The sequence below is a fragment of the Typopeltis vanoorti genome, chromosome 1 (genome assembly GCF_054136105.1).
Source record: "Typopeltis vanoorti isolate ZY-2024b chromosome 1, IOZ_Tvanoo_1.0, whole genome shotgun sequence".
Classification (NCBI taxonomy): domain Eukaryota; kingdom Metazoa; phylum Arthropoda; class Arachnida; order Uropygi; family Thelyphonidae; genus Typopeltis; species Typopeltis vanoorti.
Window position 1 is genome coordinate 4,520,602 of NC_143549.1, and position 14,065 is coordinate 4,534,666.

General features: G+C 35.2%; 1 protein-coding gene across 1 annotated transcript in view; it reads left to right on the forward strand.

The window, feature by feature from the left end:
• The window catches only part of LOC150109757 (mitochondrial tRNA-specific 2-thiouridylase 1), a 274,982-nt gene extending 261,826 nt beyond the window's left edge, over positions 1-13,156 (forward strand). Inside the window, exon 9 of the mRNA XM_090407894.1 lies at positions 13,020-13,156. Coding sequence (XP_090264020.1) covers positions 13,020-13,142 — 123 coding nt within the window. The 3' untranslated portion in view covers positions 13,143-13,156. The remainder of the gene's footprint in view (positions 1-13,019) is intronic.
• The last annotated feature ends 909 nt before the right edge of the window (positions 13,157-14,065 follow it).

The following is a 14,065-nucleotide window of genomic DNA, read 5'->3' on the forward strand; positions in this document are numbered from 1 at the left end:
TTTAGGATATTAAGAAAGAACTTGCCATCGTTAGCATTCAAGAATGTGTTAGCAGAACTAATCTCAGATGGTACAATCACTTAAACATGAGAGAGGAAAGATTTGAAATGAGGAAGACCAAGATGTAGGTGGATTAATACCATGAAAAGTATGTCTTTCAAAACAGAAATATAAGATCTGATAATGTTGGAGTTTTAACATAACAGATAAATTTCGAAGAAAATTGTTGATGGGAAGTTAGTAATGGTGTAACTTTTTCATAGTACTATCATAATATCCTGTTCATCCCCCCCCTCTTGCCAAGGATACATATCAGGAATCTGCTGGCGAATACTATTATTGAGACTTCCCCAGAGAGTCAGGGACATTAGGAAAGGCCACTTATTACTCAAACCCAGCTGCAATGCTATCTCTTGAACTGCAGCACTCACCACATCCAATGGCAACCCATTCAAATCACACGCCACTTTATGAGAGAAAAATCAAGCTGTCACCTTTTCTTGACAGTCTTCATTCTCAACTTCCAAGGATGTATTCTCCTCCTTCCCCTATCCTCCATAAAATGAAAAATTCTGTCTACCGAAATCCTGTATGTCCCGTTCAGAAGGTTGTAAATCTTGATCATATTCACCTCCTTTTCTTGTTTGCTAATTCTGCAGTCCACAAATTTGCAGTCTGTATTCTGCAATCCCAATATCATATTTAACACTCTTCTTTGCACTCTCTCTCTCTCTCCACTGTATCAAAATAACCTCAGAAACCAGGAGCCCATACTTGTGCACAATAGTCCAAGTGAAGTCTTATCAAGCGCTTGTAAAGAGGCAATTGACTTCCTTTACATATCAAGTTTTGTTTCAGTGTTGATTATAACTTGCCTTTATGCTGATATACAGCATGCCAACCTTTCTTCATGTCCTATTAGTTTAATCCAGGTTAAATCATATTGTTGGATACAGACCTTGTCTCTCTATCTGAAATAAGAGAAGAGCAAAGGCAGCACTTATTAAAGTTTGCTATATCTGATGGAACCTCTTTCTTTTATTGGTAGTGCAAATGTATACCAATAGAAGAAATAATACAACAAAGGCAGTGTAACAAAAGTAGCAAAAATACCAGACTGGTTAACCTGAATTTTGGGAAGGGTTTTTCGACCAAATAATAGTAATTTTTAATGAGAAAAAAATTGATATTGCCTATATGGTTCTTGAAAAGTTTAACTAAATATTGCAATCAGAAGTAAGTCACAGAATTCATGCCATCAACTGTTGGATTGCCTGGAGTGCCAGGCAATCTGACAGTTGATTTTGAATTTTTTTGAATTTTTGGAAAACCATGCAATCTAAAAATAAGATGTCAAGAATTAAGTTATTTCTTTACTTTATCAGACCAGCAGAGTGTGTTGTTGAGATTATTTGTCTTATAATGAGTAGACTAAATATGATTGGCTCTTTCTAAGTAGGTGGATAGATCTGATGAAAGTAGTAATTTTAACTTCATAGTCTGTGGTGTTCATGACTAGTGATGCATTCCCCTTTATTATCTTTCAGAACATGTATGTTTTTATTGCAATGTAGCTTCCTAAGAGCCTTGCATTCCAAGTTGGTTGCATTACTTTGGAGAAATTTTGTAATTCAGGAATATGAAAATTAAAGTGATTAGTGCCTACAAGGCTTAGTCAGGCCTTACTGTTCATGCCTTCACATAACATTATAAAATGGTCTGGTTATCAGCTTCAGCACCTTATGTCACAGATAATTGCTTGTCTTCCTTTTTTTTTTCTCAAAAATTTAGAAATCACTCATCTGTTATTATAGTACAGATTTCTTCTACACTACAGTCACTTATAAGCATATGAAACAGTAGGCTGCATACAACACATAAGCTAGGCATGATACATGTATTAATATGCTCTCATTTCTCTCTGGATTTTTTTTTTTTAAGTTCTTTGGTTTTTCTTGAATTATTTATGCATAAGTTTTGACAAATTATTTAACACTTTGAGTTTTCTGGTTCTTTTCTTTTTTTCCTGATGTCAGACAGTTGACAGTGAAACATGATTTTTTCCTTTCATGACATTTTATGCTCCTAATCCACCTTCGTATTTTCTTTGAAAAAATCATCTCTCTCTCTTTCTCTGGATTACCAGAGTGAGTATATAAAGTAGCTGTTTTCAGTAATTCTGAATCCAATTTGAAAACAATACGTTCAGAGCCATTGATAGAATTTTCTTCATCTGCAGTCTATTTCTCAGGTGGTTTAGGAATTAATAGTTGCTCTTATAAGATGGTAGCATGGCTCAATGGTAAGTGATGAGATCAGCTGATAAGATACTTTCTGACATGTTTTGACTTTGTTCAAAACTTGGGGAAGTTATTCATCTCCAGATTTTGTGGAGGCTTTCCTGCTTTATATCATTACACATCCACTTAACCCCCCCCCCGTGCCCACTTGGTTTATCCTCCTGACTCTGGGTATGCATCCTCATACTGTTTCCCATGTACTACTGACATTCTTTCCTTGAAGCTTCTTAAGCCATGTCACTACTTCAAGACTACCTCACCGACTTCGTAGTTCCACATAAACCCTTTCTTGACAGAATTCCAGGTTTAGAAACCTTTCATGGTCACTTACTTCATTTGAAAGCAGAGTGTCTACCATGATTATTGAATACACCTTCCGATGCTGTTACTAGATCCAGCATTTTCACACCCCCTAGTCTCCTCCATGACATGCTGTTTCAGGTAACTACAGCAATCCCTCGATTAGTGTGCCTAATACGTTCTTTAAAACAGGCGCATTAATTGAATATAATAACCTATGGGAAAAAGTATAATTTGTTCCTCAAATTTCTTTTTTGAACCTTAATTTTTTTATAAAAGAATTAAGGTATGTCTCAAAAATATTTTCAAATCATTTCTGTGAAATCTCTCTTGGCTATCAGTGGTTAAATTTTCTTCATATTCTTCGGGATCTTCCCACTGTGCATCTAAATTTAGCAGGTCGGAATCACTCACTCACTTCACAATGAGATTTAATTAACTCTTGGACATTATTATTGAAGGGGAGAAAGAAATGAAGGACATACGAATTGGTTGCCAACATGCGAAATCACATGCTTTATAGATAAAATTTCTCAACTGTTATACAAGCAAAATAGTTACCACTTTAAAAACTACAATGATCATAAAAGAGAAGTTAATTTTCCGACATATAATAATAAACAACTCATCCCAGAAGATGGATTGATTACCCTATTATCGAAATGGATTCTCCGTTTTGTGACATGAGCAGAAGTGTCGAAGGGTCTCGAATCTGTGGGCATACTATAGCAGACGACATAAATTTTGGCGGTAAAAATTTGGAACATAGTGTACATGGAAGTAGTGTAGTATGTCATTAAAAATAATTTTGTAGAATGGTTTAAATCGGTAACTAAATTATTTCATTCTGGTGAGTGATATTTTAAAATAGTTAGACATAAAAAATGTATAGATAGAAAATTTTTAAAATCTGTAACATTTATTTTTAAGATACATATAGGCACACTAATCAAAAAGAAATGAAGCACAAATCGAAAACGTGCTAATCGAGGGATTACTGTATAGATATTCCATATATATATATATATATATATTATTATTATCATCATCATCATCCTAAGATCCCATGGAGTCAGACTAATCTACTGGGTCTCTTTGTCATGCACACAGCTCATCATACCATAACTTAAACACATTCAAATTCTCTGCAGATACCACACTCTCAGGCAAAGCATTCCAATCATTCATAACTCTGCATGCAAAAAACTGCTTCTCACTCTCTTGTTCACACCCTAATTATACAACTTGAAGAGATGACCTCCTAATCTCCCACCATTTATGAAAAGACCTCTTCTATGATCCTTTAACAACCCCTTACCAACTTGTACATATATCATATCACCTCTCTTCCTCCTATCCACTAGACTCTTTATATTGCATCTTCTCAACCTTTCCTCATATTCAGCATTCCAAAGATCAGAAACTACCTCAGTCAGTCACCTCTGGATCCTCTCCAACATCTGTGCATCCTTTTGTGAAAACCATGTGACCAAATCTGTGCACAGTAGTCCACGTGTGGCGTAATCAGTGTCTTATACAATGGAACCAGAATCTCCTTACTTCTACAAGTCACTCCCAGAATTCATCATGTTGTCCTCACAGTTTTGGCAATGTGCCCTCTAAATTTAGATTCTTATACACCATCACCCCAAGAGCTCTTATTTCCTCCACCTGCAACAACATATCCACACCAAGCGGGAATATATTGTTGGAAAACTCTACATCCCATCTTTGTTTCTCAAACTGCTTGGTTGCCAAAGTGGCCTGGTTGGCCGAGTGGTTAGTGTATCAGCTTTCCAGCCAAAAGGCTGCAGGTTCGAATCCAGCCTTGGGAATGTATGTTTGTGATTGTCTGTGAAAATGCTAGTGGTTGTGGTTGGCGGTAGATGGTGTTGTTGCTGTTTGTTATAGTTGGTGGACTGAGTGATGGAGACAGAGTTGTAGAGTAGATGCCTCCCTCGATGAGTCTTTGGACTCCCTGGAAGTATCATATAATAATAATAATAATAATGATAAATTTTAAAACCTAACATTTTGCAACATTAAACTAGCATCCTCACTCCCATGCCCATTCATTCAGTCTATTCAAGTCTTCTTGTAAGGCCACAACATCTGCTCTACTCCTCATAGTTTGTCCCAACTTTGCATCATCTGCAAACAGCTGTATATTCCCATTCAAATCTTAAGTTAAACAGCAATAGTCCTAAAACAGATTCCTGAGTCACACCACTATTGACTTTCTTCATCTGGGATGTTGCTCTCCAATATACACTACTTGTTGATACCCATTATACAGCCAATCTCTGATTCGATGCACTAGTCTAATATCCAACCCCATCGGCTCTAGTTTGACTATCAACTTATTATGGGGTAATCTATCAAAAGCCTTTGCAAAATCTAAGCATACTATTATGTATCCATCTCCTTTGTCCAATGAAGCTGTCACCTCCATTGTAATAATTATTATTATTAATTATTAATCATTAATTATTGTAATAATTAAGTAGATGACTAAAACATGACCTTCCTTTAGCAAATCCATGCTGTCCCTCAAAGATAATACCATTGTTGTCAATCCAATTCTGGATCCTAGTTCTCACCAGCCTCTCCAACACTTTAACCACAACAACAACAAAATGAAACATAGGTAGGCCTATAATTTGATGCTTGAGTTCTGTCACCTCCCTTATGAAGTGGAACTGTCTTGCCTTCTTTTCACTCCTTTGGAACTTAACCCAGTGCAAGAGTCATATTAAAGAAATATGTCAAGGCAGATGCCAACTCTCTGCCTCATTTTCCTTCTGTCACATTCACAAGAATGAAAGATCTTTATGAAGTGCTCATTAAATATCTAAACTATATCTTCTGCATCAGTTGTTCTTATACTATTTTCTCCAATCAGGGTTATCCTTCCATAATCTTTTGCTGACTACATGTCAAAAGAACACACTTCTTGCTTCATTAGCTAACTGCTGTTCATACTGAATGTTTGCTATTCTTACCAACTGAGTCAACCTTCTTGCTTGTTATTTGTATTCTTCATAGAATTGATTATTACTACTCCTCTTATGTTGCCTCCATAATGCCTTTTTTCTCTGTATTGCATGCTTAATCTCTTCATTTCACACCTACCTTATTTAACCTTCTGACCTTTGGAATACATTTAGCCATTGCTTCTACTGGATAGTGCTTGAATATCATCTGAGCAGCACTGATCTCCTCTTAACCCAACTCCTCATTCCATGCTACAGCTCCAAGATGTCTCCTGATCTTCCTATAATCGCCACCCTTGTAGTTCCACATATACCTTCTCATGACAGGAGTCAATACATGGCTGGCAACCACCTCTGTAATCACTTCATGGTCACTCTCACCAACTTGAGGGTGACCATAAAATCTCACCAATTTGACACCTCATTTATAATAACATCCTCTGATGGGAGGATCAAATCCAAGACCTTCAATCCTCATGTGTCCTCTGTTACATAGTGTCTGAGATGGTTTTCCCCCCTCAAAAACTCAAGAAACTCATTTTCCTTACTTCCAGTTGCTCTGTCATCATCTCAATCTGTATTGCTGTAATTGAAATCACCCATAATGATCATCCTTTTCTTAATTGCCTGGCTAATTTGGTTATACATTTCATGGTCACTACCATCCATCCAACTAAGTATTTCATTCTATTCACCTCTATCTCACACCATACTGCCAAACAACTGGCACTATTTTGCTTTTGCATCTCTACCTTGTATGAACATAACTCTTTCTCTATCATCAATAGCACTCCTCCTCCCTTTTTACCTATCATCACAAAATACATCATACCCTTATTCTCACTTATTCCAACAATTTTTGGGAACAGATTCAATTAATGCAACCATTTCATTTGTCTTGTTTCTTACACCTTTCTCATGCCGTGTAGCCCTATCCACTCTGAGCCTCCCCATTTCTGTTTGTCTTGCACACTTGTTCTCTCATTCTCTGTATTCATTCTACCCATTTCTTCATTCATAACCACCACTTCCATCTCTCCTTTCTTATTCTCGTGCTCTTTCACATCACTTCTCACTTTATCTGACTCATTCTCTGGACTTATTACTCTTCATTTTAGACAAATTTGGACTCTACAACCATGTTATTAATAAAAATTTTTAATTTCCTGATGTTTCAGCCTTCATAATAAGGTCATCATCTGGAGTATGCACGTATATATAAAGTGACAAGCCAAATTACATTTCACACAGTATGCTAAAGAAACAATGATTTGATCAGCAGTTATTCTACTTGGCCTGACCTCAGGCCAGTAGAATAACCGTTGTAATTTAGAATAACTGTTCTAAATTACATTTCACACAGCATACTGTGTGAAATGTAATTTAGCTTGTCTCTGTATATGTATGTGTGTGTGTATACTTCAGATGATGATGACCTTAATATGAAGATCGAAACATCAGAAAATTAAAAATTATTATTTATAACATGGTTATAGAGTATAATTTGTCTGAAATGAATGTTGATCATTATCATGTAACACTAAAGGAAAGGAACTCATTACTCTCCCTTCTAGCAGCAGTCTCTTCAAATGACTCACACCAAAACCATTGAAATGCAGTCTATCACTCTTATACAATTCAATTCCTCTTTTAAACTCATTCCACACATTAACAAACTGCACTCCTTTCTCCTCACACATTTCCACTAACATATCATTCACAATCTTCACTCTCTGCCTCATTTCATCACTGTCATACCTGGGCAACACACTGGCTACCTTTTCTATCAAGCTGTTATCTTTTATCTTTCTCAACAAACCTCCTGATATCCAATCTCATTCAAGTTATTTGTCCCTATTATCACTACCAACTTCTTTGCTCGATTACTCATCATATCCAACCCCTCAATCATTCTGTTCATTTTACCTCCTGGAAAACAACGTGGTGCATCTTCTCATTCATTATACCTCTAATAATTGAATCCCCATACAACACCACTCGTGGGTCTTTCATTACCTCTTTCAAACCAATGTCATTCGTTTTCATCATTTTCACTCTTCTGTTCATATCTCAAATTCTCTTAATTTCACTCTTCATCCATTTCATCTCTTGCCTCATTTTAACCAACTCAGTTCTGAAGTCTTGCATGACATTTTTTGTTCGCATTCACTCTCTTAATTTTATTGTTCAGTCACCTTACCTTTGATTGCACTCTGTTTTTCATCTTCCGCTATATTCATATTGCATTCATCTTTCTTATCATCGATTGTTAATTTCATCAGATCACTCATTCACTTTATCAAAACTTTTTTCCCCATTCTTTCACTGCTCATTTACACTGTCTCTTTTTTCTATCAGACGATCACTCATCCTCCTTGTGTCATTCTCGCTGCTAACACTTTCAGTTACCAATACATTACCACTCATCAAGTCCTCATTCAGATCATGCTTCGCATATATCCACTTTTGACAGTTACATTACTAAGCTCTAAATAAATATAAAATTAATAACGGGAAAACTCACATAAAAAGATTATTTAATAGTATAATTTTTGCCTGTGTGTCACAGGCATCTTCAGTACATTTTAAACTCAAATTAAATAATAACTGACAACTCCAAAAAGGGCCATCTAAGTAGCTAGTGTAAGATAACTAAAAAGGTCAATAAATTTCCTAACAAAAAAAAAAAAAAAAAAAAAAAAAATTATATATATATATATATATATATATATATATATATATATACAATAAAAAATTAGAAAGATTAGCTGAATTATAAAGTACTATCTCCCATAAAGGGGAGATAGTACTTTATAGACATAAACCATCAGATTAAGTTAGGCGAGTGAAGTAAAGTTTCATATGTTTCTTTATAAAGCTGTTCCATGAGGAACCAACTTTTGTGAAGGACTCTATGTCTAGTGAAGATGGCATGTTTTGCAAGTCCAAACTGTTCAGGTTCAAGGTATTGAATATAAGACTGGTGTTCTTCTAGCCAAATAGAGGCAGATCTTCCTGTTTGTCCGAAATAAGATAATCCACAAGAGCAAGGAATCTGGTAATTAAGATGTGGAAGCCTGTCCTTAGGAGAAGTGAGAAAGGTGGAGATTTTTCTGAACGGTCGAAAGGCCACAAAAATATTCAGTGGTTTTAAAACTTTTGCTATACGTTCACTAATGCCTTGTACATAAGGGATAAGAATGTGCGTTATTTCTTCTGTATTTGAAGAGGAAGACATATTAAAACTACTCAAAGCTCTTTTGATGAAGGAATTCTAATATCCGTTAGATAGAAAGGAAGAAGTAATATATTGCAGTTCTTTCTGTAATAGATCGTCTGAAGAACAAAAGGAGTGGGCACGATGAACCAGTGTTTTAATAGTGCCTGCCTTTTGACTGGGATGGTGATGAGATTAGCATGGATATAATGGCCTGTATGAGTCTTCTTTCTATAGACTGAGAGGTTACCATCTGGTTGGCGAAGAATTAGAAGATCTAAAAAGTCTAACTGCTTATTTGATTCTACTTCTAGGGTAAACTGGACCCTTGGATGAAGTGCATTTAACTTAGTGAGAAACTGTTGAGGTTCATCAGAAGAGCCATTTCATATAGCAAAAATGTCATTGACATATCTGAACTAATGATTAGGTCTGGGAGAAATATTGTCAAAGATATGTTGTTCAAAATGTTCCATAAAGAAATTGGAGATAGCAGGAGAAAGAGGATTGCCCATTGCTGTTCCTTCAATTTGTTGATACAACGTATTTTTAAAGGAAAAATAACCAGAATGTATTACAAAATCAAATATTTTTACAATGTATGAAGGAAATTCCTGTTGCAGTAATTCAATGCTGTGAGTTTTACGTGAGTTTTTCCGTTATTAATTTTGTATTTATATGTCTGCTCACGGTTTGCCATTATTAAAATGTAATACTAAGCTCTAAGTTTAACGATTTTGTAACAGATTTTAACTAACAAGCCTACCCACTAGAAACACTGCAAGCACACAATTTTTAGAACAACTCTTACTCATAAACACCCTTATTTATAATTAATTATTAAAAAAAACTTATCTGAAATGGAAACCTCCTTAATTCAAACATTCCAACAAAACATCTCCTACCAGGTAGATATATATAACTTGTTTCACCTGCCCTCATTCTGCTAATCTGCCAAAGCCATTGCATCCAAGTCTTTCTCTGATCCTTCCCACCAGGTTTGTAGCAGTAACCAGTTATGTTTTTTTTCCTGTGGGCCTCTATCTCTCACCAGACAGGCTCAAATCAGCCATCTCCCTCAAATTGAATTCCTCCTATTTTTGTTGGTTTACATTCTTCACTTATCATCAACATTGTCCCTCCTCCTGTCTTATTTCCTCTATCATTGCTGAAAATAAAATGTCCCTTATACTCTATTCCTGTAACTATATCATTGTCTGTCAAGTAGGTTTTGCTGATACTGGTAATTTTTGTCAACTTGTGCTGATAAATGCCAAAAACTTCTCTCCTTTATTTCTGATAATTCTACTATTTGTGTACATGCATTTTGACATGTCTTGGACTCATATTTACCCTTGCACAATGTGATTAGCAATTTATTCACATTTGAAACCTTTGAAACTGCATTTGGACATTGCGTAATCACATTTTTGTACAAATACTCAGTTTGTCCCAGTGATGACTAAACATACACACTTGACTGTGTCCCACCTAGTACCTCTAGTTTCTGATTTTTCACTTCCAACTCACTCTGAACAACCCTTTCTCCAAAACCATTCACATGCAGTCTATCAGGCATATAAGTTCCTTTCATCCATCATATTTATTCCATACATTTAAAAACTGCATACCATTTCTTCTGCACAGTTTTCTTGACTCATTAACAGTCATAAGTGTTCTTCTCATTCAGTCCATACCAAGGCAGTAGACTTACAATCTTTACTTTCTGTTCTTTTTAGCTTCTGTTGGCAACTCTTTCATATCTTCTCTCATTGCATATTTCAATTCTTTCACCTCTTCCCTCCCCCTTCATTTGCACAATAACAGTTTCACTAACATCATTTTGCACCTGGGAAACATGCTTTTGTCAGATTAAGTACACCTCTTATTATTGAATCTTCATACAGTCCCTTTCCTTACTCCAAGTTTTTTGCTCCTTCATACTTATTCCATATACTTTTTTATTCATTCTCCCTTCAGCTGTGCCACATGCCAATAAATCATTCCTCCAGTTGCTCGAGGGCATGCTTAGTCCTGTAAAGTACTTCACTGAAGTGTTCTGGTTCTCTCCTCACTATTACCTCATCCACATTACCTTCATCTACCTCTTTCATACTCTTATTGATGTTTTTTCTGCTGTCACTCACTCCTTCCATTGCATTCTCTAAACTTTCACTATCCTGCCTTAAATTGTTAATAATAATAATTGTTCCACTTTCAGCAAATAATGATTCTTCCACACTCATATGCAAAACAATTCTGACATATCAGACATACTCTCTCCATCTCACTTTCATACCATAAATTATTCACTTTTGGAATTGAGTATGTTGAACAAACACTACACTGCACAAAATCTATCATGTTAAATTTAGGTGTATAAGGAAGTCTTGTCTACCTTTCTTTATGTATCAGTGCCATATAAAACTCTTGTTTAATTATATTGATATCATTAATTTAATATCAATAAATGTTAAATTGTGATTAATATCTAATATATGGACTACTGAAAGTTTATTTTTCACTTGGTCAGACTATAATAAATTTAGTTTAATCCTTTATCCAAGTGTGTGCAAACAAAGTTTGCACCTGAAAGTATCTTCAGGACTGGGGTAAAGTGGTACAACACCGGGCAACTCCTTGAAAAGATGGAGCAAGCTACCAATGCCTGGCTCCCACTGAAGAGACCTCAATAAAGGTCAAAACTAGTCTGGGTAGTGGCCCTTCCCTTAATGCATAACATTATACATATTTGCAAGGAGATGTGTTTTGCATTATGGGAGATACTGAGATAGGAGTGTTGGTAGCTTTCTCCACCTTTGCAAGGAGTTGCCCGGTGTTGTACCACTTTACCCCAGTCCTGAAGATACTTTCAGGTGCAAACTTTGTTTGCACACACTTGGATAAAGGATTAAACTAAATTTATTATATGGACTACTGTTGTGAGAAAAATCTTTGATTTTGATTGTAAAATAAATGGAGACTTGATTGGAGTTCATAAAATTTTAAAGAGTTTGAATAGGTTAAAGTATAAAAATATTATTTCATTTCCCTAGAAATCATGCCTCACCCCTACCAAGCGCGTCCCTCGGGTAAAGCCTTGATATTCCAGGTCTACCTACTCACTGATGAGACCTCAAAAAAGGTTGAAACCGGTCTGGGTAGTGACCTCTTCTCATAATTTAAAAACAATATATATACATCTCTTAGGAGCTGGGTTTTACATTATGAAAGAATATTAAAGTTAGTGAGGGAACTTGCTCCACCTTTGCATGGAGTTGCCCTGGTGTTGTACTATCCAAGTGATCATTTACACTTGGTTCCGCCAATAGTTTTTTCGGCATGGAAACTCTATGGATGTCGATGGATTTCGACCTGAGTTTCGTACCCGGCTATAAAATAAAACGGGATTTAACATCTCCCTCTTAATTAACAAATTTGCCGGTAAAATAGCCTTTCAGCTTATTATCTTTAAAAGGGTTTGTTGAGAGGTAGTTGACACTGGGGAGTTCTTTCGCTTGGTTGAACAGTGGGAAGGAGTGATGACAAGAGGCCATCCCTGGAAGTTACGAAAGGAAACTGTGAGCAAGAGGAGGAGTGGTTTCTTTGCATGGTGGGTGGTTGAACCATGGACTGCATTGCTTGATGGAGTGGTGAGAGCGAGAACGGTCAATGAGTTCAAGGAGTGGTATGATGGACTTTGTGTTTCTTAGGTAGGACCTCCCACAATGAGTCTTTTGACTCCATGGAGGCCTGAATAATAATAATAATAAAAAGAACACTATAGATGTATCTTTTAATTTATCATTATAGCTAGTGTCTATGCTTAAATATGACATTGATGATGCTAATATCATGGAGTATTTTAATTTTATACATAAACTGATTCTGTTGCACTTTGCAATTTTTAATAATCAAATTCTTTCTCTCTCTGGTAGAAAGTTCTGATAATCATATTAATAATCATAATGATTATCATAAAAGGAATCACTTTCTGAAGATATTCCTATAACATCATAATAAAATGACTGAATTTAAAATTACTTGAAATAATTGTAGTGAAGTTGTCTTGGATAATGGATATGAAGGAATAATGATACACTTCAGTCATTGATTAAAATGATATGATACTGTTTTTGATACTTTCTATTTAAACTAGAATAGGTATTTTGTTGTTAAACATTTAGGACAATTTTTTTTTTTTTCCAGTTTGCAGTATTTTATAAAGGAAATGAATGCTTAGGTAGTGCTAGAATAATCAAAACAGGACTCTCTCTTTTTGAAATGAACCAACAGTCGTCTACTATAGATTGCCAAACTGCAATCAGATAATTGTAATAAATTGGGTTTGTACATTACAATAAACAAGATAATGCATGATTTATTTCTGACCTCTAATTTAAGATTGAAAACATTATTCTTTGTTTAGTGGGTGTGAAGTGTATGCTCATGAATTACTCATATTTCAGTTATTCAAATTTACAATACATACATACATTTTATTTTACATTACAGAAAAGAAATGTTTAGAAACAAATAGATGAAACTACAATGGGTTCCCCTCTTTACCCCCCGCCCCCTCCAATATTTTAGTCAATTTCTATACTGAACATTTAGAGGGAAACTTTCAACACAGCTACTTTCAAACCTTTAGTCAGACTGAACTACTTAGATGATGTGTTTGCCATGTGAGTTTTCTATTGACCAGATATATTAGAATGGATTATTTTTAACTTTTGCTAGCTTATATAGATAGTACTGATTATGGTATTACTTTCAATATTAATCACAGTTAAAAATTGTTTAATTCTGCTTGTTCCCTATGCTCTATAGCATGCCTCATCAGAAATAAGATATTTTATTTTGAAAAACTTTAACAGATTTATTCCGATTGCATAAACTGACATAGATAGAAATGTTGTTAAATTGATGATGCATATTATTCTGAGATTTCAAATATATGGTTCATTGTTGCAACTGCACTGTGTAATGTCTGTGATAACTTAGTTTCCAACTTCTTAAATCATTTGTATATGCTGATTATGGTTAGTTTTAAAATTAGGTCCACATGTCATTTCAGCAGCTTCTTTGAATTTATGAGCATGATTGTTAATTCTTTGGAGTGACCAAAGCACGTGATATTTTTCATTGGTATTTTTCATTTGCGATCTTTCTTTTTCTTCATGTCTTTAATGTGTTCCTTCATATAAATCTCTCCTGAGTATTCTATCTTCCAGATGTAACAGATAGTGCAC